The sequence below is a fragment of the Stegodyphus dumicola genome, chromosome 10 (assembly GCF_044657685.1).
Source record: "Stegodyphus dumicola isolate Sdum_Otavi_A_Nest chromosome 10, ASM4465768v1".
Taxonomy (NCBI): Eukaryota; Metazoa; Arthropoda; class Arachnida; order Araneae; family Eresidae; genus Stegodyphus; species Stegodyphus dumicola.
This window is the reverse complement of record NC_140777.1, coordinates 69,452,548-69,474,849: the sequence shown is the minus strand read 5'-3', so window position 1 is coordinate 69,474,849 and position 22,302 is coordinate 69,452,548. Positions and strand designations below refer to the sequence as shown.

Here is a 22,302-nt window from a genome sequence, read left to right as displayed (position 1 = left end):
ATACATGAAACGAACTTTTCATTCTGGATTTACCATGAAACTTGTATAAGATATTTGTATCTTGTGTTGTCAGTGTTTTAGTATAAACCATTTAAGCATACATTCTGTGACTTCTTGACCTATAAATTTGTTTTTAATATAATGAATTAGCAAAATGCCATAGTAATGAACGTATTGATGATGAAATAATAGCATCAACCATTTTATATGTTCATTGCTACACAAGCCATTTTTGTGTGTAATAAAAAAACCACATGACCATGTGAAAAATATTTTGGTTAATCTTTGGATTATGGTAACTTGGCGATTTTTGGCGAAAATTGGCAACCAACCCTGCTACAGCAACCTTCTACTTTTTTTTTCGGCGCCATTTTGCCTTCACGAAGTAAAAACAGGTTCCTTTTTTTTTATTTACTCAAAATTTTTTCCAACAATCTGCTAGCCGAATTACACTTATGCTAGAAATTTTATGGAACAAAAGTGCTTAATCATAACGAATATTAACTGCAAAATTAAGAGAAAGTGCAGAATCGCAAACTCCTTGTTACATTTTTCAGAATGGCACATACACAGTAACCATGTACATGTCAACCTATTTTTACTTAAAAAAACATCCCAGAATTGCACAAAATTGCGTGGCATTGCGCACACTCTTGACTTTATCCATGTACACTGCTTTTTTCTCATAAATTAGAAAATTTGCACGAAAATGCAGGAAAATTTTGTGAATCTTTAAAGTCGGTAAAAAGGACATATATGAAATTACCTGATCACGAAAAAGTATATACCCTTTCCAAGGATAAACATTTGCATGTATAAAATAAATAAAAAAAAACTTTTCCCTCTAAATTATCTATTATAAACGTCACCTGCGAATTTATAATGTAAACATTAAAAATGGTTGCAAATACTTAGTGTCAAATATTTAAATTATTTCCATGCACGTTTACTTCTACTGAAACGTATTCCAAAATGCTACAAACATATAATTCACAAAATAACTATCATTTAATTAAAATATAATTAAATTAAAAAACACTACTTAAAATATAAATAAACACATACATTAAATTAATAAAAATTAACTTAAAATCTTAATTACTTTAAACTAATTCATTGCTAATAAAAATTTTCCAATAATAGCATATTAATTTATTTATTCCTTATATTTAGAACAATGCATAAAAATAATATCCTCAAATGATTAAAAATACTAACTTACCTAATCTTCTACAGAATCTTGAGTGCATGGCGGATCACAAAATGTCCATTTTCACCAGATTTCTTGCACCGCCATTCAAACTTATCTGTAATATCCTTCCTTTCACACAATCTCATTTCATTCCCACACAACATGCAATGAAGCTAAATACAAAATGCTAAACACAATAAAAATTACGAATTCACTTTAGATAGGGCCATGGAATCCAAAAATTAAGCAACACACAATGAAGCTAAGTACAAAATGCTATAACTGCAGATATTTTTCCAAATTTCCCCCTTTTCCGATTAAAGAACTGTGATTCGTCCATAAATGTCTCATGATCTCTCATTTCTCTCACACAAAATAATGCATAATTGGAACTGTGTACTTCTCACATTATTGCCAAAGTCCTAGGTAGTAACCTTTATCGCCTACCAAAATGTCGCCAAACTGCCTGTTACCATATTCCAAAGATTAGCCAATATCTTTTTAAATAAAATTCAATGATTTAAGTTTGACTATGTTGGTTTAATGGTATATTAACAATTTATTCCTTTATTTTTCCAGATTTAAATTAACAACAACATTAATTTATTGAAGAAATGTGTGATATTTAATAAATATATTGAGCTAATCATCTTTTAAATATTTTATTGTTTATTGTTATTGTAAAGTTATGAAATGCTATAAAGTTTCAGCTGTGATTAATTGTGAAGTAAAATTTTAAAAAATCATTAGAAAGTTTTGTTAAGTTTGAATCAGAATATTAGGAATCCTTCATTTTGTGTGTATTTTGTTTTGTGTTCAACAGATAGTTTCTGTTAATTTTCTTCCTTCCATTTTAGCTTGTAACTGTAATGGAAAATCAAACACATGTGTTTTTGATCAAGAACTTTTTGATAGAACGGGTAGTGGTGGTCGCTGCACCAATTGTACAGATAACACTGAAGGTGTTCATTGTGAACGTTGTAAAAGTCTTCATTACAGACGAAAGGAAGATAATGAATGTGCTGCTTGCAACTGTGATCCTATTGGTAAAAATTAAAGTTTTTCTGTAGTAGTAAAAAAAAAAAAAAAAAAAAAAAAAAAAAAAAATATGTAATTTATATTAAAAGCAATCATATTGCAGTCATATAAAAATAAAGTGTCACTGCTTTAATACATTCTTAAATACATTTGCTATAACTTAAGACCTTCTGATTATTTATTTATTTCATAAGGATGATGGTTAGCTTTCAGAATTTAAAGCCTTAATGTTAGGAGCCTGCAGTACCTGCTTTGAAACAAAAAGTAGTACTAATCAGATAAACTTCGTATTTTGTATAAAATGCATATAAATTGATGATCAAACTGTTTTTATTTATTTTAATAATTTTATTTTTAAAGAACTCTTTAAGTTCTGAATTCGTTGTATCTTCTCTTTAAATTTTCACCTTAATTATTCACATTATCAAATGATGCAGTGAGGCTTGGGAACTTGCATAAAATAGTTACATTAAAAAAAAAAAAAAAAAAAAGGTGAAAAACTAAGATTGATCAATTTTCTCAGGTAAAAGAAATTTTAATAGTTGCATACATAATTTCAGTTTTAATGGTTGTGAAACCAAATAATGTTAAATATCTACCCAAAATATTAAATTCAATTTTCTATCTACCTGCATATAAAATTTTGTATATCTGGTATAAACCTCTCAAAACTGTGTTTATTAGTAAAAATTTTAAGTGCTGCTTCTGAAAGGAAGAGGGAATTATTTGATATTTATGTTATATTCTACATGCATTTTATATTTGAGTGTGTTTTGTATTTTGTTTCCATTGTATTTGAAACTGTATTTAGTTCTTTCTGATTATCTGCACCCTCATGAAAAGTTGGTTATATTGGACAAAAGCATTTGTTTTGCTAGCTTTACTGTTTCATTCATAAACTATAACTATAAAGGAAATATTTCTAAAAAACAATAAATTTTACAAAAAAAAATCAATGTAATCAATATTTACATTCTTAACATCCAGAGGATACTGTTTAACAAAATTACCATTAAATATAAAAAATGTAAATTTGAGTATACTTAAATGCATATGTGATATATACATGCATGGGTTATTTATTATTGTGTAAAAACCAGTTAATTCTACTGAAAGTTGATACCAGAGGTGTGGATAATCGGAAGATACATAGAATTTTCCCTACAGTGTAGGTTTAAATTAAAATTTTAAAACTTTACAGCTATCGCTTATTTTCAAATTTAAATCAACATTCATGCAATTTTTTTTTTCTTTTAAATTTTATCAAGGTTCCCTTAGTGCACAGTGTTCAAAAGAAGGCCAGTGTCCATGCAAACCTGGTGTTGGAACTCGAACTTGCTCAAAATGTGCCCCAAACTTTTATGACATGACAACAGAGGGCTGCAAGTAAGAATATCTAATAGTAATACATTTGAATTGATGATATTAATTCAAATTTTATATTAACAGCAGCAACTAATAAAACTAATTACCTGACCATGGACCCATGAATTTTGCCTAAAATTTTTCACATTTTCAGAGAACCTGAAAGTGAATATCTATAGAAAATTGAAATAAAATTGAACATTTAAGACAAACAATAGATAAAAACAGTAGACTCAAAATATGAACATTTTATTTTTTCAAAATATTCCCCATTACTGTTTGAGGTTTTGGCATCCACTGAAACACTTTCTTAAAATAGTTGGTCTATATATTGAAAGACACATTTTCAGAGGTCTAGATGAAGGTAACAGCTACTGCATCAAAAATTAGGAATGTTATTTCTTGCAGCCATTTTCTGTTTTAGAAAATAAAAATTCTCAGGCTGAAACCCAGATTATTGCTTTGTTGTCTGAAATGGAAAAAATCTCCATTTGTCCATGCAGAAGTATTGCTTTGGGTCAGGGCCAGATTAAGACTTTTTAGAGGACCTAAGCACTTAAAATACTTTTGGAGCCCCCATATATATTTGCAGTATAATACTCGTTTCTCCTCCATTCTTTCTCCCTCACCTTGGTTTAGCTACATTATAAATTTCATGGTAAAACTAAAAGTTTTAATGGTGCCCCTTCCTTTAATTTCTAAGCACTTGTGATGCCCTCTTTCCCTGGTGGATGCCGTAGCATGTGCTTATTTTGCTTTAATTGTTAATCTAGCTGTACTTGGGGTGTTATTTCTTGCTTACACCCATTTTTCCTGAACCTTTCACATGAGTGCCAATAAGCAAGCAGGTGTGTATCATTGATAGTTATGTCATAATATGACTTGTTGACTAATGAATGAAGCAACCATTTGTTTTTCAACTGTGCATTCCCTTTCACTCTTGGTGGAGATACTTCTGGAAAGACCCATTGTGCAAAGTACCATTTGCTGTGAACTGATAGCAGTGTATGCAAGTTTCATCACCTATTGTGATATAATTTGCTGCAGTCTTGACTAAATCATCCAAACATTTTCATCCAAAATTAAAGGGAGCTTGCAAATTTAATGGGAGCTTTTGTTATGAACTTAAGGGGGATTCTTTTGCAAGGAAACTTTCAAACAATCTGATAACCATGCAAAATCCTCTGAATTTGACGCATGCCAATTTCTAGAAATGTATGAATTTTCAGGGGCATCACCCACTTTGTTGTCTGTGACGGAAGTCCTTAAACCAGTTATAAACAATAACATGGCACTGAATTTCTGTCTGAAATGCAAGTTGTAATCAAGTCTATTCTTTCTATGGATATAGATCTACTTGAAAATCATATGAAATCAAGCCAAAATGCATTGACAGCTTTTCGTAAGGGTATGGATAATCATAATCATCTTTAATTAATTAATTAATTAATTGTGCATGTATGTTATCTATTATTAGCTGCAAAATCTGTGTGGTATTTTATTAGTTCTATCACTGTTCTTATATTTAACATTTAAATTTTACATTTGGAATTAACTGTTATGATTGATTTTAAAAATTCCTATTTTTCACATTCATCTTTTTAAGTTCTTAGAAGTTTAAGTTTCTGAGAATCTGTCCCCAAAAAAGTGCTTCTCTTACAGCTGATAATCATAAGAAATATATCCATTCCTTTAAAACATTTTTCATGTAAAATTTTGAAAGGAAAGTAAATGCTATGCAAAACTGTATTGAAGCATTTGGTCTGAGAACTATTTATTTGTAGAGGTAATAATTTTTTTTAGCATTTTATTTTTCAGAGAGCAAAACAAAAAGTGTTAACACTCAGCATTTTTAACTTCATTATGTTAAAATGCTAACATAATTCTTTAAAAAAAAATAATAATGTCTTTTTTTATGAAACAAATATTTTAAAGGTATATTTAATATCTTAATATCAGTTTTATTAGATATTTTTAGAGACATGAAAAATATTCAGTTTGTTCAGTAAGCAAAATGTGTTTTTCAAACAGGTCGTGTGGATGCAATTTAGCAGGTATTGCTCAAGATGCTCCTAGTTGTGATCCATCTTTAGGGTACTGTCCATGCAAAGAACATGTTATTGAACAAAAGTGTGACAGGTAAGAAATATCAGTGTGCTTTAACATTAGTAACATAAGTAAATGAAACTTCTAGTTTAAATCATTGGGATTGCATTAATCTTGCTTTATCAGTTCTGCATATAATATTAATTTAATAGTGTAGGTAAAAATATAACATTTTTATTGCTTTTATCTTTCTGTACAGTAAAAGTTCAGTTATCTGGAATGCTCAAGAAAAGCCAAATACCAGATAGTTCAGGCTATACAAAACACAATTCACAGTAGAAAAGCCATGTGAATGGAGAAAAAAAAATCCAGTTAAAATTATAAAAACAGTCATCTTCTTTGTTAACAGCTTCAGTATCAAAAATCTGTATTTAAAATTATACAAGGTTTTGGAAAAAAGTGTTTTTTGTGTAAAATCTGACGTATTTTGTCGGTCTTCAACATGAGAAATTGGGTAACTACATATTATCGCAACCACCTTGTTGCAGTTTGGCAATTTTTTACGGATGAAAAGGTAAAAGTTACTTATCAGGTGCAAGTTGGCGGTTTTTGCACTTTTTTTTAGAAACAATCCTAAACTAGCAATATTTATTGTAAGTTAGTAAACATTATCAACATATAAAAAAGGAAGCTTACTGTAGCGATTTAAAATACTAATTTGAACTAAATAAAGGTTATGTGATACTGTTTTTGCTTAAAATACATCACAGAATTGCAGAGACTCAGTTTCTTGCAACTCTAAGCTCTAGGTAAAAATGGCTATGTAGAATATGCATTCCTTTGTTTTTCCCATTAGGAAATTTTCAGCGAAATTATGTATTGCTGCAGAAATTTCATTGTAGTTTCTTCTGTTGCTGGCAAATTCCACAAACTCATATTTTAAAACTAAGGCAAAAAATATCACAATTTGTTTATACAAAAACCATTGGAACTTAAAATACTACAAAAAAGAATGTATATGAAAATGGTTGTGTTGCTTGACTGAAATACTGTAATGAGCATGGTTGCCAGAAGAACAGTTAATTGCATTGTTGCCAGAGTTTGGCAGTTTCTACTGAGGTGGTTGTATTAATACACTCTTAGAAAAAAAAAAAAAAAAACGATGCACCAAGAAGGAGTTATCCAAATGGGACAAAAATGGTAGATGTGATGTACATATACAGAAAAACAAATTATTATAATTTGAGAAAAATTGGATGATTTTTTGAAGTGATAGAGCTTCACAAAGTGAAAAGTCAGTAATGAGTTTGTCCACCTCTGGCCCCTATGCAAGCAGTTATTCGGCTTGGCATCAATTGATAGAGGTTGTGGATGTCCTGCTAAGGGATGTTGTGCCAAATTCTATCCAACTAGCATGTTAGATCATCAACATCCTGAGCTGGTTGAAAGGCCCTGCCCATAATGCTCCAAATGTGCTCAATAGGAGAGAGATCCGGCGACCTTGCTGGCCAAGGTAATGTTAGGCAAGCACTACAACAAGCAGTAGAAACATGTGCAGTGTGGGGGTGGGCATTATCTTGCTGAAATGTAAGCCCAGGGTGGTGTGACATGAAGGGCAACACAACGGGCCTTAGAACTTTGTCGACGTACTGCTGTGCTGTAAGGTTATGATGGATGACAACCAAAGGGGTCCTACTATGAAATGGCACCCCAGACCATCACTCCTGGTTGTCGGCCTGTCTGCCGGAAGACAGTCAGGTTGGTCTTGGTATCATGCTGCTGTCCGGGACATCTCCAAACTCGCCTTTGCTGGTCATCGGGGCTCAATTCAAACTGGGACTTACCACTGAAGACTATTCTACTCCAGTCAGTGACATTCCAGTGCAAATGAGCCCAACACCACTGCAAACAGGCTTGACGTTGTACGGAGGTCAATTGATAGTCGGTGCAAGGGGCGTCGTGACCTCAGCCCCCTTTCTGTTAGTTGTCTATGAATGGTCCTTGCGGTCACTGAAGCACTAGGTGCACGTACAATTTATAATAATGATGCATCTGGGGCTGTGAGTGCCGCTCAGTCTTCATGTTCTCTCATTTCTCTAGGCCTACCGCGTCCTTCTTGACACTGTGTGCGGCCATGGTTCACCCATTCCTGCCAACATCATCTAATAGTGGCATCGCTCCTGCTCAAATGTCGAGCTATTCAGCAATAAGACCAACCGGCTTCTTTGAGCCCAACTACGCAACCTCTCTCAAATTCTTACATCTGCACATATGGTTTGCACACTTGTATGTGAGGCATAGTTACTGTCTACCAGAGTACACGGAATGAAATTCGTGAAGAATTTATGACCTGGCATCGTAATTTCTGCTCTTAAATATTCTGCCAGTTGCGCAGATCAGATGCGCTGTAGCGACAACCGTTCATTCATTAGCAGTCAAAATGTAAAATTTTGCCTTTCCCATCGAAACCTATATGCATATCAATTTGTGTCCAATTTGCTTTATATCTTCTTGGTGCGTTTTTTTTTTTTTTTTTTTTTTTTTTGGTCAAAGAGTGTACATAAGTACCAGAAATTAAAGCATCTGATCCAATTATAAAATGCCATCAATCATGAAAGTTGGTGGAGGTGCTGCCAAACATGTGCCAATCATTTTGGTAAAAGCATACAGGTAAAAGATTGTTCTTTATTTAATTAGATCATAAGCTTCAGGTCATGGAAATAGCGTATTTATGATTGTGCTAAGACATTCTGCTTTTATATTATTAGTGCCAAATCACACTATTTGGTGTCATTTTTTGTTTTTTAAAAATAATCTACAAGAAAGTGTATTAAATACCTTTAGTGTACCCTTTAGTATTAAATACTAAAGTTTTTCAATAATTATAAGACTTTTGTGCAAAATACATTTAATAGAACTAAGAAGTCTAGTGATCGCCCCCTCACTCTACTGGCAAGCATAATGATCATGATAGACGAACTAAAAGCTGATCGTAAACATTGAATCCTATACAATGTAAACATCCTATACTTCCATGTCAGAGTAACAATGGGAGTTCCTGTGAAGTTCTTTTTAACTCCCCACTAAGGATGAAGTCTTGGGACAAAAAGATGGATACAATGATAAGGGGGAGGGCATGTCTTCTTGAAAGAGAGCTGTGTAATTCTGTTCACAGTTTAGAAGCTATCAGTATGATTTCGAGAATCCTATGCATGCTTTTTGATAGCTTAAGTCTCTTATTTGCTTAATTTTTTAAAAGAGATATTTTAAAAAAATTATTTTAAAAAAGCATTTCCAGCTATTTGAACTTTCCGATTAGTTGAATTTTGGATAATCGGGCTTTTACTATAAATAATCACTGAAACTGAAGATCTATTATACATAACATGTTTCAAAATATAATGCAATACATGAAATATTTCCTGCTTAAGGAATTCTGATTTAAGAAATTTTTCTACTTTAACATTAGAAGTTTATCATTCTAAGTTATGAAATTAAATGTTTTTCTTCAGTATAATAAAGACAATTTTTTACTTTTAGCTGTAAAAGAGGTTATTTTGACCTTCAGCTGGAAAATGAATTTGGTTGTGTTCCATGCTTTTGCTATGGGCATTCTAGTGAATGTCAGAGTGCTCCTGGGTTTTACAAAAAATTGATTGAATCGAATTTTGATAATGGTAAATATTGCTAATTTTATTTAAGAATATGAAAAGTTTTATGGCTTGCATTACTTTTTAAAATATTTGTGTTAACTTGTGAAATTTTGTCATCAGATTTGTGTATCTTTAAAATATTATAATTTAAAAATTTAAATAAACTACGTAAAATTTAGTCTTTGCTTTTAAATTTTTCTTAAAACCTTTTATTATTTTAAGCCTTTAAAGGTTGATTTAAAATTATTAATAATCACCAAGTATTTGTTTGCTTGAAACAAATTAGCTAAAAAAATTTATTTTTATATTTGTGAATTGGTTTTAATGTAGAAGATCGAGGGAGAAAATTAAAGTGTGATACTTTTTCTGTTATAAAAAATTCTTTCTTTCTTTTCTTAAATAGTTAATCAAGATTATAATGATTTGCTTTGCTCAAAAGTCTATTTTGTTCATTTATATTGATTGAAAAATTCTCAGTACTTCTCAAAATATATTTTAGAAATATGTAATATAAAATAAATTAAATTTGAGAATGAAAATCTAAAAGAATATCTGAATAGTATATTTTTTACGAAAAGTTTTGGTTTTGTACTATCAAAACCTATTAAGCTCCCCCCCCCACACACACAGAAGAGCATAAACTATCAGTGCTGTTCTTATTAGTTGCTTTTGTTGTGAACAGATGTTCTTATTATTAGGTTTTTATCTTTTAGAATGAAGATATTTGTAATGCTGAATGTGTAATTTAGCACATTAATTTATATTAAAAGACTACAAATACTGAAATATTTTATCATTCCTCAGACTGTAGTTGTTATCTATATTACTATACATAATTACATATAGCCCTAAATTTATTAAATTAATGTATAGAACTGTTCATTTCTCCCTCCCCCACTTTTTATAATTATGTGAAGAATAATTTGGAATAGAGACTATCAGAAGAATGTTTATTCATTTAATTTAGATAACAGTGGCCTGTCAATGCAAAATAGTAGAAAAATTTGTATTTTGTATGAAATCAATATTTATGTAATTTTAGCTTTCAGGTTAACCCTTTCGGGCACGCTACCTTTTAAAATTGGAGTTTTGATAGAAAAATGAAAGATAGGCAGTCTAATTAGACCTAGAGGAGTACACAAGTAAAATTTTGGGAAGATAGCACTTATCTTTTAATTCTGTGGGTGTGCCCAAAGTGGGCACACTGATTGAACAGAGCTTTAAAAAGAGTGCTAAAACAAGCATTGTTGTCAATGAACTGACCGATAAGATTCGAAGAAACAAAGAATACAGACTCTCAGTTGTCCTAGATTATTGGTGAGCCCAGTCTGGGCACACTTAGGGTTTGCCGTTTGATTTTAGGCAAGATTTCAAGGTAAAATTTTAAAACTAATATAGAATAAGGAGATTAGCATACAGCCAAAAAAATAACATAGAAATTTCTTTTCAAACAATTCCTTTTATACCCTAAAAAAACATCTGGAAGATTTCTTTGAAAAATGAGGGTCCTTAAAAACTAAACATGGCTAAAATATATGGACTGGTTTGTGTTGAGCTGCCATCTACTATAAATAAAGAAGGTTCAGAGTAACCTATAAATCCTTTGAAATTTTTAGGTGTGTCCAGACTGGACACACTGTGCCACAAAGGGTTAATTGGAATTTATTAAATTAATTGTGTTAAAGTTGCTTATCAGATTTTTTCCAAATTTGCTTTCAAAATATATCGCTTAAGAAGGTTTAGAATCTTTCAGATTTTTGGTCTTTGAAATTTTGCATTTGTTTCATGTGATTTGGATATGGTCATTGTGTTAAACAATGAAAAATCTGAGCACTGCATCACATTCCTTCCTTTCTCTGGATAATTTTTGCAGAGCTAAAATATATAATCTTATTGATAACAAATTTTTTATCATTATCTATATTGTACCATGATAAATAGTGGTATGATTACGCATTTTCTTATATGTTCTTTGTTATAAAACTTTGCAAAGATTCCTTGGTATTCTTCTGTTATCAGGACTGCATTCAGAAATGTATGTATGTATGCACACGTGTATGTATGCACATTTGTATGCATGTGCATATATTTGTGTGTGTACACACATACATATGTATGTACATATATACATGCATACATGAACACATCCATCCATTTATGTATGAATGCGTCTGAATCCAGTCCAGAAAAAAAGTGGAACACACATTCAGATACACAGATAAAATATTATAGTAAATATTAATTTTATTTACTTATTAAACTCCTTTATTTTTATGAATGTCACTTTCTATCTTTAAAATCAAGAGGAAAAAGTTATTTCATTTCTGAAGGGTAGGAGAATTCAGCAGATTAAAAAGTACATATGAATAGAATTCTAATATAACTTTATTCCATAATCCAAAAGGGACAGTAATAATTTTCAATATCATTAATTTTAATTATATGATGTGCTTTGCTATTTATTTATATCTTTGTACTTTGTTTAAGACATAAATTTCTAAATTTTATGCTGAAATGGAAAAAGATAAAATATATGAATAAATATAGTAAATGCAAGAAATGGGAAAAAATATTAATGTGGTATATTCTTACCTGTTGTTTTATATGTGATTTGGAGTGTTGTGTTATGTCAGATGTTATTATATCATTAATGTAATATATTAATCATCACATCATTCCTATGGAAAAGGACTTTTCTCCCCCCCCCCAAAAAAAATCTTTTTCATTGGAATGATGTGAATTTAGCCGTGATTGTTCAAAGGAAAAAAAAAAGTACTTTTGTGCCTAATTATAATTAATGTTTATAAAATAGGATCTGGTTTAACTGTAGTTTAATTTCAGGCTTGATATCTTAGTTCTCTCACTTTAGTTGCGGTTTTTAAGTGTTATAACATTGCACTGAATGGAGTTTTTAATATTACTTATGCTCATAAAATAATGAAAAAAGATTTATTTATGTTTTATGAACAGCTGTAAATATTTTTATAACATTTTAGATGCTGAAAGTTGGACAGCTGTTGACTTGAGAGGACGTCCGGTGCCTGTACTTTATGATGCAGACCTTCAAATAATTGAAGTTCGAGGTCGTGGAGGAGAATTCATATATTTCCTAGCTCCAGGTTGTATTCCTCAATGTCTTATTTTAAAAAATATTTTAATTCTACAGAACATTATGAAGATAATTTCCAGGGAAATAACCTTACAGGTCTGGTGAGGCTCATATCTATGTAATCTATATATTCCTATCATCAGTAAAAATTTAGTTTTCAGGTCATTTGGAATGTATTTTATATCATGACTTTTGGACTGCTTATTTCTTTAAATGTATTTTACTTACAAGGAATTGTGCAGGAATCTGGTGGTAAATTACACAAAAGCTAAAAATTCTTAGTTAAAATACATTTCATTTGCATTTCTATGGTAAATGAAATCAGCAATGATTTTTATGTTAAATGGAATTAAAATTCCTGTATCTGAATTCCTTTGTTTGATTATGCTTACACAGAAAACTATTTTCTGAATTAGAAAGGTTTTTCTCACCATAAATGCATTACTTCAAGGATAGTTTATACTTTTGACAAAAATTATTTACGAATTAATTTTTAGATTGTAATTCTAAATTATCTATACCAGAGGTGGCCAACTTTTGTTTACATCATTCACCTTTAAAGGGGGCAAGAGGGATATGAAGTACTTAATATGTTAAATTACTATTATATGTTTATTTTAAATTACAAAATAAACAGTTTATGGACTAAAATTTAACATTCGCATAAATTTAAGCAACAAAAATTATCGATTGACAATGTTAGCAAAAAATTAAAGATAGAAAAAGAATATATTTTATTTCTTTTACTTAATGACAATATTGAAGCTGCATGTCTTTAATCAAGGAATTATAATTAGGAGTATATCCTGACAAAGATAATATTAAAAAGTCTTCAGTATGTGCATCAGTCAACACAGAACATTGTTTAGTCTTTGTTAACTTCAAGTTGTAAAATGCCGATTCACAGAATTAAGTGGATCCGAAACAAGAATAGATATATTTACTACATTTGGTGATGCTCAGATATTTATTTTTTTTCGTCTACCGTACTTCGAAAAGTCAAATACCTTGGCTGCCAGTTTTTCGCCAACCCAAGAAACTGAAGCCTCATTTTGCTCTTCAATTTGGGATTTTCCTATGAGGTTATGTACACATGGTTTCCCCACCCGAGGATTACTTGAGGTGTCAGAAATAGCGTGATAAAATTCACACTTATGCTGGCCTATATTAAAGAACAAAGTATCTTTATTGCCGAAATTCAGTACCTAATGGAAGCATGGGATCTTTCGTATCATTGTAGTTGTAGACTCATTTATATATCTACTCTAGTGCATTGTAAACAAAATGCCCTAATGCCACTGTAATCGTAATTGAAAACTTGGTTCTCTATTTATCATGGCGTGTAATCAGTTTCTATTTTTAACATTGCATGTGATCGACAAAAATGGGTTTCCTAATCGACTGGTCGTTCGCGATCGACTTGTTGGCCACTCCTGATCTATACCATCTGAACTCTTACATATCTAAGTTGTTTGACCTTTACATGATACCATTCAGATAAATTAAATCTTTTATTTTAGAATTGTTTTCTACTAAAAATATGTAGCAAGAATGTATTAAGTATAATACTTTATTTTTTCATTTTGTTTATTAGTTTTGCATATATCTGAACAACTTGTAGAATGTAGGGTTCTTTTCTGTGAACAGAACGCCAATCACAGTTGTGCATCAAAATGCCAAATGTGGTAGCTTCACACCCAGCTAGCTCACATTGTGCACTAGGTGAGAAGAATAAAGATTAGTCCAGTAATTTTTCCTCCTAACTTTTTAGTTACCTTTGCTAGAGCACTGATTATTTTTCATGAAAAAATCAATATGAATTACATGATTTGGTAATTGTAAAGTAATGTAAGCCCACAATTCAATTCTTCCAAGTCAAAGATATTATCCATAATAAAATTATTCTGATTGTTAGAAAGGGATAAATTGGCAGCTGCCCTTATATGAGCACCTTTGTACTTCATTCAGGTACTACTACTAAGTAAATACAGTACAAAGTCCATAATCCGGACTCGTCGGGACTTTGGTGATTCCGGATTAGGGTTTTTTCCAGATTATAGATCATCAATTTAAATCTGGTAAGATGGCATGCAGAAATTATACAATTAAAAATATGAAACCGTAACTTATGAAATAAAGAGCAATTATGATCTAAAAGGTATCAAAATTTGTAAAAAAAAAAGCTTAATATTTATTTCTTTGCTTTATTAAACATTTCTTTCAATGTAAGTTGTTTAAGTTTCTTCGTTTTTTGTGCTAATAATTTCTCTTTAATTCTCTCTTCTATAAACAATCTCTCTTTCTCTATAAAGAGTATCTCTTCACTTTACACGCATGCGTAGCAGACGCACGCATTAAACGCGCATTCGTAAACCCATTACACATGCGCATAAAGTTTGTAGCTTTGAGGTCCGGATTATAGATCATTCTGGATTATGGACATCCAGATTAAAGACTTTGTATTGTATTAATTGTTATTATTAAATTTTTTGTATGCAGATCATGCAAGTGTTACTTCTATGAAATTTTAAAAGAAAAAGAAAGAAAGAAAAAAAGCTTTTTTCACCTGGATGTATTATACTATTATTATTGTTGTTGCTGTTATTATTAATAATTTAGATTTATGATACTGATGTAGGGTAATTTCCTTAATATAAAAAAAATATAAAAGAAAGAGCTTTTTTCACCTGGATGTGTTATACTTTGCTATTGTTATTGTTGCTGTTTTTGTTATTAATAATTTAGATTTATATTGCTGATGAAGGATAACTTCTCTAACACACAAAAAATATATATATATATTTACAGAATGCTATTTAGGAAATCAACGAGCTTCATATAATCACTATCTCACTTTCACTTTAAGAATTGGTGCTGAGAATGTTCGAATTAGTGCACATGATGTAATCCTTGAGGGTGCTGGTATTCGAGTTAGTGTGCCTATAACAGAGCAGGGGAATCCCATTCCTTCACATAGAATTCAAAATTACAAATTCCGTCTCCATGAACATCCAGATTTTGGTTGGACACCAAGAGTTAGTGCTTTTGACTTCATGAAAATTTTGTCCAATCTGACTGCTGTGAAAATTAAGGCTACATTTTCAAGAGATGGTATTTATATTTTATTTTAGATGTTTTTTATGTAGCACAATTTGTTTAGTTGTTTAATTTAATAAGCATTATTTTTGTTATTTTTTACTTTGATAAAAAATATTTGTTGTATTTTGCGTATTTGTGTAATAATGACATATCTTCTCCAGTTTGTTATTCTTAAAATCTTTTTAATTAAATTTAAAATGACAAGTTTTGTTAATAAAGTCATTTTGTTTGTCTTCTATAGCTCACATACTGGATAACTTTCTTACTTTTGAATGCCATTAAATTTTATGCTTCGTTAAAATATTTTCAAAACTTCCTTAATAATAAGAAACTAATAAATACATTTTTCATTTTTTTAACCAATAAACATATTCTCTACTTATGCCATTTAGGTGTTGGTTATCTTGATGATGTCATCCTTGAATCTGCACGTAACATGCCAGGAAACTATCAAGCAACTTGGGTAGAACAATGTGCCTGTCCTGAAGGTTATACCGGATTATCCTGTGAATTTTGTGCTCCAGGATATCGACGTGATCCATTGGGTGACAGTCCATATTCTCGATGTGTAAAGTGCTTTTGTCATAACCATGCTGAAACTTGTGATCCTAAAACAGGTAAATTCTATTACGAATCTTAAGTAATTAAATTTTACTAAACTGATTTTAAACAATTCTTGTATCTTTAGATGTGACATATGCAATAATCTTTTCCATCACATACATTTACTTTATAAAAGAAAAATTTATAAAAGTTATTGTTTACAATTTTTCATTCATTTCTTGGTGTTTCGGCCACCAGAGCTCTCTGCCTGTCTGTGAGATATTATTTTGCAATGCACAGATCGTATGCGCAGCTCGCATTTTGTTCTCGCATTCTTGCAAACGCTAATTGTTACTTTCATGCTTTACTGTTTGCTGTGTTGTGTTCTAAAGTTGAAACTGCTGAATAAAACTTAAACTACAGTCCACTTGTATTGATGTATTCTTATGTTATTAATTTAAATTTAAATAATGCTACACTTGGTTTTTCCTTATTCATCATGTTTATTTGAGAACTTAAAATGAATCACTTTAGCAATTATATGTAATTATTTTTATTTTTCAATTATATTTTTTATTTTATGTATTTATTTATATTGTCACAAAAAAAGCTAAGAATTTTTTAATGTGTAATATCATTTTGAAACTTCAACACAGCGGACATTACTTCTATTTCTTTTGAGCAAAGAGAAGGTAAGCTTGAGAATAGTCAATAAATATTCATGTAATGATGTTTTTATTTATATCCATTTTATAAGTAATCCGGATATCAGTGATTAATATAAATATTTGACAAGCACATCAACTTACATTTCTCTAAAGTTTTGATTTTTAAAGCCAGCATTATTATTAGCCAAATCAGCATTTGGACTCATGCATTAAATGAAATAGGCAGGATGTTCTGTATTTTCATGTTGCAACATCATATTTGGATCAGATATAAATGTTTTGGTTTTTTACAGGAATATCAAAATGGCATTATTTAAAAAAAAAATTATGACTGAATACTACAAGAAATATATTTAAATTTGTATATTTTGAAGATTTTGTCTTGATTTGAGCATTTTGTGCAAATTATTATTGTTTTTATATTAGATATGAATAAATGAATAATTATTTTAAAATGTCATTAAAATGGATTAGCGTAATGAAGATATCATTTTTTTTCTATTTATAGTTTATACAATTTCGATTTCTTCCCTTAGGAAAGTGTGTGTGTTTACATAATACGGAGGGAAATCACTGTGAAAGATGTGCACAATCTTATTATGGTGATGCTCGAGAGGGAACATCCGGTGATTGTAAGCCTTGCTTATGTCCTGACAAAGGACCATGTGTTGTGTTACCTGGTGGACAAGTTGCATGTCAGCAATGCCCTTTGGGTCATACAGGTGTGTTTATTTTGCAGAAATTATTCCAATTATTATTTTAAATTAAAAATACATTTTAAGACAATATTTAATTATAGTTTGAGATTTAAGCTATTGTTATAGCTATTGAGGAAGTGCATTTCCTCTTTGTACTCTTTAGAAGACTGTCATCAAAATTCTGCATTCTTGCAGAAATTTTACTGCAGTTTCTTCCATAGCTGGCAAATGCCACAAACTCATATTTTAAAATGAAGTTCAAGACAAAAAAAATAACGGTTTGTTAATAAAATCTATTGGAACTTAGAATAAAAAATTTTTTAAAAAGAACACATGTGAAAATGGCAACATTGCTAGACTAAAGGATTGTTATGAGGATGGTTGCTGGAAGAATGGCTTTGCGCATGGTTGTCGCAGTTTGGCATATTCTGAAAATTTGGCAACTTTTGCCAAGGTAGTTGTGTTAGTGCATAAGTACCCTTACATTTCCCTTTGTATAAATAAAGTTAAACACATAAAACATTAAATCTTACTTCTAAAATCAGCAAAATGGCAAATACAAATGGTAGAAACAATTTGCTGTGATTTCCTGAAAACAATATACCCAAAGCAATGAATATCATGTTTAATAATTCAAATGATAATTTTACTTTTTAATGTAATGACCTTTTTGTGAAATCTTTTTATTGGAATGAGTCTTTTTATCATAAATTAACCCTACCTGGATACCTGTGCATGTTTTTAATGGAGAAAAGATTTCATTATTCAAGATGTGGTTGTACGTTCATTTCAGCGGATCACTTGCTCATGAAGCTTGAAGCAAAGAATTTCCCTCAAATGGTAATACATTCTATTTTGACTGGACACAAAATTTGCAAGCTGAAAACAATGATGACTGCAAGGAAAACTTTAATAACTGCATTTATATCTGACTTATTCAAGCTGCATTGCTTTATTCTATTTGTTGCTTGGAGAAAGTAATTTGCCACCTAATGCTATTCTTGTGTTAGATAATGTTTTTGCTCATCCTTCGCACCTTGAGAAAGTGCTGAAAAAACTTATTGTTCTTTGTGTGTCTCAATATAATATAATTTCTGCAGTGCCCAATGTTATTACAGATAGTTTGTCTAGTTTCTTGATGCTGTATGAGAAAAGTCTTAGGAAACTGGTTAAGCGAGGTTTGGAAGAATGTTTTGCTTGAGTCAAGACTGTGAAGCTTCTTCCTATGTAATGGGGAAATGGCAGTAAAATAGTCATAGTAAACTTGAAATAGTAATCAATGTTGACATCCTGGATCATGTAATATGCGGGAATGAAGAAGCAAAAAGATCTTCAACTTAGGCCCACTATCAGTTGAGTAGTAAAGTCATTGAACACTGGTAGTTCAAGTTGGGCTTCAAATCCCGGTGAACGGGATGGCTGCATGGGTTTTTTCGTGTTTTTCCCCATCTGTAAAGAGTATACAAGCCAGTTTCTCTTAGAAAGTCCTTGAAGGTATCTCTTTCTTTTGGCAGATAGGTGAAAGCTTTACTGTTATTAAATAAAGCAACCAATCAACAGAAGAATTGGAGTAAGCACAACTTTTTCATGCATCTGAAGACAGAGAAAGATGTAGGAGGTTGAAACAGAAGGAGTCATTAACCCATTAACCGCCAAAACTACAAGGAATGATTCTTTTCTCATGAAAATAATAACAAATATTAAATTAAGCATTTATAACATAAATTTACATTTAAAATAAAAAAAATGCTCTTACCTGTGGAAAAAACGAGTGTTGCGTTCGCGCAGCGTCAGCGGAATAAGACTACGGATATTTAGTGAGTAGGATTGTACTCGTGTGCGATGTTTTCTTTGAGTGGAGCGCAGGATTACTTTTTAGCTGTATAACGTTTTATAAATCTACAAATCACTTTAATTGCAATTAATTTAATACTAAAATATACACTGTATTTCTTTTACAAATACAGATTATTTCAATTGAAAGATTCAAGCATGTAAAGCTTGATTACAGTCATGATGTAAAGCTACATTACATACTTTGCATCTATAAACAGTCTGGCTATGGTACTCTTTACAACAAAGTTTTTTGTTATTAAGGGACTTTACGATAAAATGTCTACCATCCCCATGCAATGGTTTTTGAATGCTGAATTTACTAGGTCTTCCTGTTGCTGATCTATTTCTGGCTAATTCTACACTCTCAATAGGAGTTTGCAAAAGGAATAATGCATTCTCGCATCTGAAATCTAAACGAGTATATTTCCACCAGTAAAAAGTGATGATATTTAGTAAGTTTATATACGGTCTCACCTCACATACTTTATCAGTATTGTCAATTTGACTATTGTCAAATGCAAATTCTGCTTCATATTCCTGTACTGCAAACGTGATATCGATTCTCGTACAACAGGAACAGAAATGTCCTTATGAAAAGAACAATACATTTTTTCTTGAGGTAAAGAATGCTATCCTGTAAGCAATAATATTCCAGTAAATCTTCTCATATAGGCTTCAGATGCAATATTTTTTTTTTTTTTTTTTTTTTTTTTTTCTGAGCGTATATATTTGTCTGTTCAACAAGAAGAGAGTAAATGTCTAAACCAAAAAGAAAATCGAAAATCTGCACACTAATTTTACCTTGTATTTTGTCTTTTATAATTTCTCTTCTATCGCTTTCTTCATGTTCTTCCTGAGACATAACTAACAGTTTCTTTTTTATCCACTTCAAGATTTCAGTCTTCTGCATTTTAAACTTTTTAGTATGACTATAACTGCTTTTAGAAGGCTGAAACTTACTTCTTACGTGAATTTCAACTTCCCCAGCAATATCATTTGGTAAAATATCATTATCATTATTTAAAACATTGCCAGTCCTTCCTTCTTTGTCACTAGTTTCTGCAATTTCTAGGGGAACAACAACAATATCAGTTTCATTCTGGTCATTATTAACATTATCATCATCTGTTTCTTCATCAAAATATCTTTGAAGGGCTTCTTCTAATGTAAGATACCTCATTCTAGGCATTTTTAGCCAGAACATAAACCAGAACATCGAAAGGAATTAGTGGAAAAGGAGATTGACTACCCGTTTTCTGCTGACGTTGTGTCAGCGCAACACCTGTTTTCCCTTTCTTCGCAATACAAATATAAACATCTGACTGATGTAATGTTCTGATAAACGGTGACCTTGACTAAAAATAGATCTCTCATAAAGACACGATTCTTTTGTTAAATATTTTCAGCAAAAATACCCGGTCGAAAATTTTGCTTAAATTTTGCTTAAAGTATGAGATTAATTATTATAAACAAAATTATTGTTGAAGGCAAATATTTTTTTACAGAAATAATCTTCATAATATTCCCTACACAAAATCATCTGCTGGTATAAAATATCTTAGGTAGTTATATTTATATACGCATTTATTTTGACCGTTGCATCAATGCAACACCAGCGGCTAATGGGTTAATGCTGTAAAAACTGATGACTTTAATATACCCCTGTGCATTTTAATATTCTAATTGAAAAAAAATTGTTTTTAATAGGAAAATTTAAAATGAAACAGTAAATCCTTACTATGAAATTTTTTGTGAAGGAAAAAGATGCAACAAAAAGCTTTTAATGCTTTCTTCAGTATTGCAGTAGATCTCCTTGTCATACTGAATCTTCTAGTAATTGAAATATCCTTTGCTTTTTCCTTCATACCCATCTGACTATCAGCCTGCCTTTTCCACGAATGAGGCTGAGCTAGGCTAGTGTTGATTTCCATGATGTCATATTAGGTATCAGAGTTGGTTTAGAATTATTTGAGAATTTATAAAAGTCTTGTACTATTTGTTTAGATTAAACAGAGTATTTATATTATTATGATTTTAATACTTTATTTAAATTTGAACTCTTTAGATGCAAGGAATATTTATTTAATATGTTACCTTAAGAATATTTGCTAATTTTATCCATAACACTATTTGAAATGGTGATTTTTACTTTGTCATTCTATAAAAGCCTACAAATTAAGAAGTGTGTAGTTAACTGTAGCCCTATTAACTGTCTGTAATAGTTTTCTATGTTATTAAGGTCATCAGTGTGACATGTGTATTGATGGATACTTTGGGGATCCTCTTGGTAGATTTGGGTCTCCCAGGCCATGCAGGAAATGTGAATGTTCTGGTAATATTGATCCTAATGCAGTTGGTAATTGTAATACGTAAGTAAAACTTGTGAATTATGTTATTTTTTAAAACTGCATCAATTATTTTTCATAAATTTGTTTATGCATTGTTTTTTCCCCTTTCACATAGAACTACTGGTCAGTGTTTAAAATGTATTTATAATACTGCTGGATTTAATTGTGAGAGATGTCTATCAGGATACTATGGAGATGCTTTGGCTGTGCCTAAAGGAGGATGTAAACGTATGTATGTTCTAAATTTAGCTTAAGTTATTAATCTGCCCTTTTTTAATTATTTTCTTCAATTAGTTGTACAATTTTTAGAAAAAAATATAAATTTTACTTTGTTTTGTTTCTAACATAGATATATTAAATATTATTCACAGATTTATAATACACAATTGTACTGTTATTTCACCTTTCATTATTCGTTTTGATCTTTGACCTGCTAGCATTGAACTCATTTTCGCCCTGATTCATTTGTTTATAATTAGAAAAAACCTCTTCTTAATTTACTTTCGCTAAAATTGCTTAATTATTAACAGGATATTTTAAAATCATCATATTTAAAAAAAAATTCAAGTCAAAATACAAATTGCTATATGCATCATTAAGCTAATATTGCAAAACTATATATGATCTTTATATATTGAGTCCAGTCATGGTAAAATATCAAATATTTCATATATCAAGCCTGGTAAAATATCAAATATTATCAAAAA

General features: G+C 30.6%; 1 protein-coding gene across 2 annotated transcripts in view; it reads left to right on the top strand.

Annotated features, from left to right (window-relative positions):
* The window catches only part of LOC118182569 (laminin subunit gamma-1-like), a 131,175-nt gene that overhangs the window by 63,018 nt on the left and 45,855 nt on the right, over positions 1–22,302 (top strand). For both annotated transcript variants that reach the window (XM_085825058.1, XM_085825059.1), the window contains 10 exons: positions 2,050–2,238; positions 3,499–3,616; positions 5,627–5,734; positions 9,182–9,318; positions 12,291–12,413; positions 15,212–15,514; positions 15,895–16,119; positions 17,250–17,435; positions 21,487–21,616; positions 21,711–21,823. In XM_085825058.1, coding sequence (XP_085681184.1) covers positions 2,050–2,238; positions 3,499–3,616; positions 5,627–5,734; positions 9,182–9,318; positions 12,291–12,413; positions 15,212–15,514; positions 15,895–16,119; positions 17,250–17,435; positions 21,487–21,616; positions 21,711–21,823 — 1,632 coding nt within the window. The remainder of the gene's footprint in view (positions 1–2,049; positions 2,239–3,498; positions 3,617–5,626; positions 5,735–9,181; positions 9,319–12,290; positions 12,414–15,211; positions 15,515–15,894; positions 16,120–17,249; positions 17,436–21,486; positions 21,617–21,710; positions 21,824–22,302) is intronic.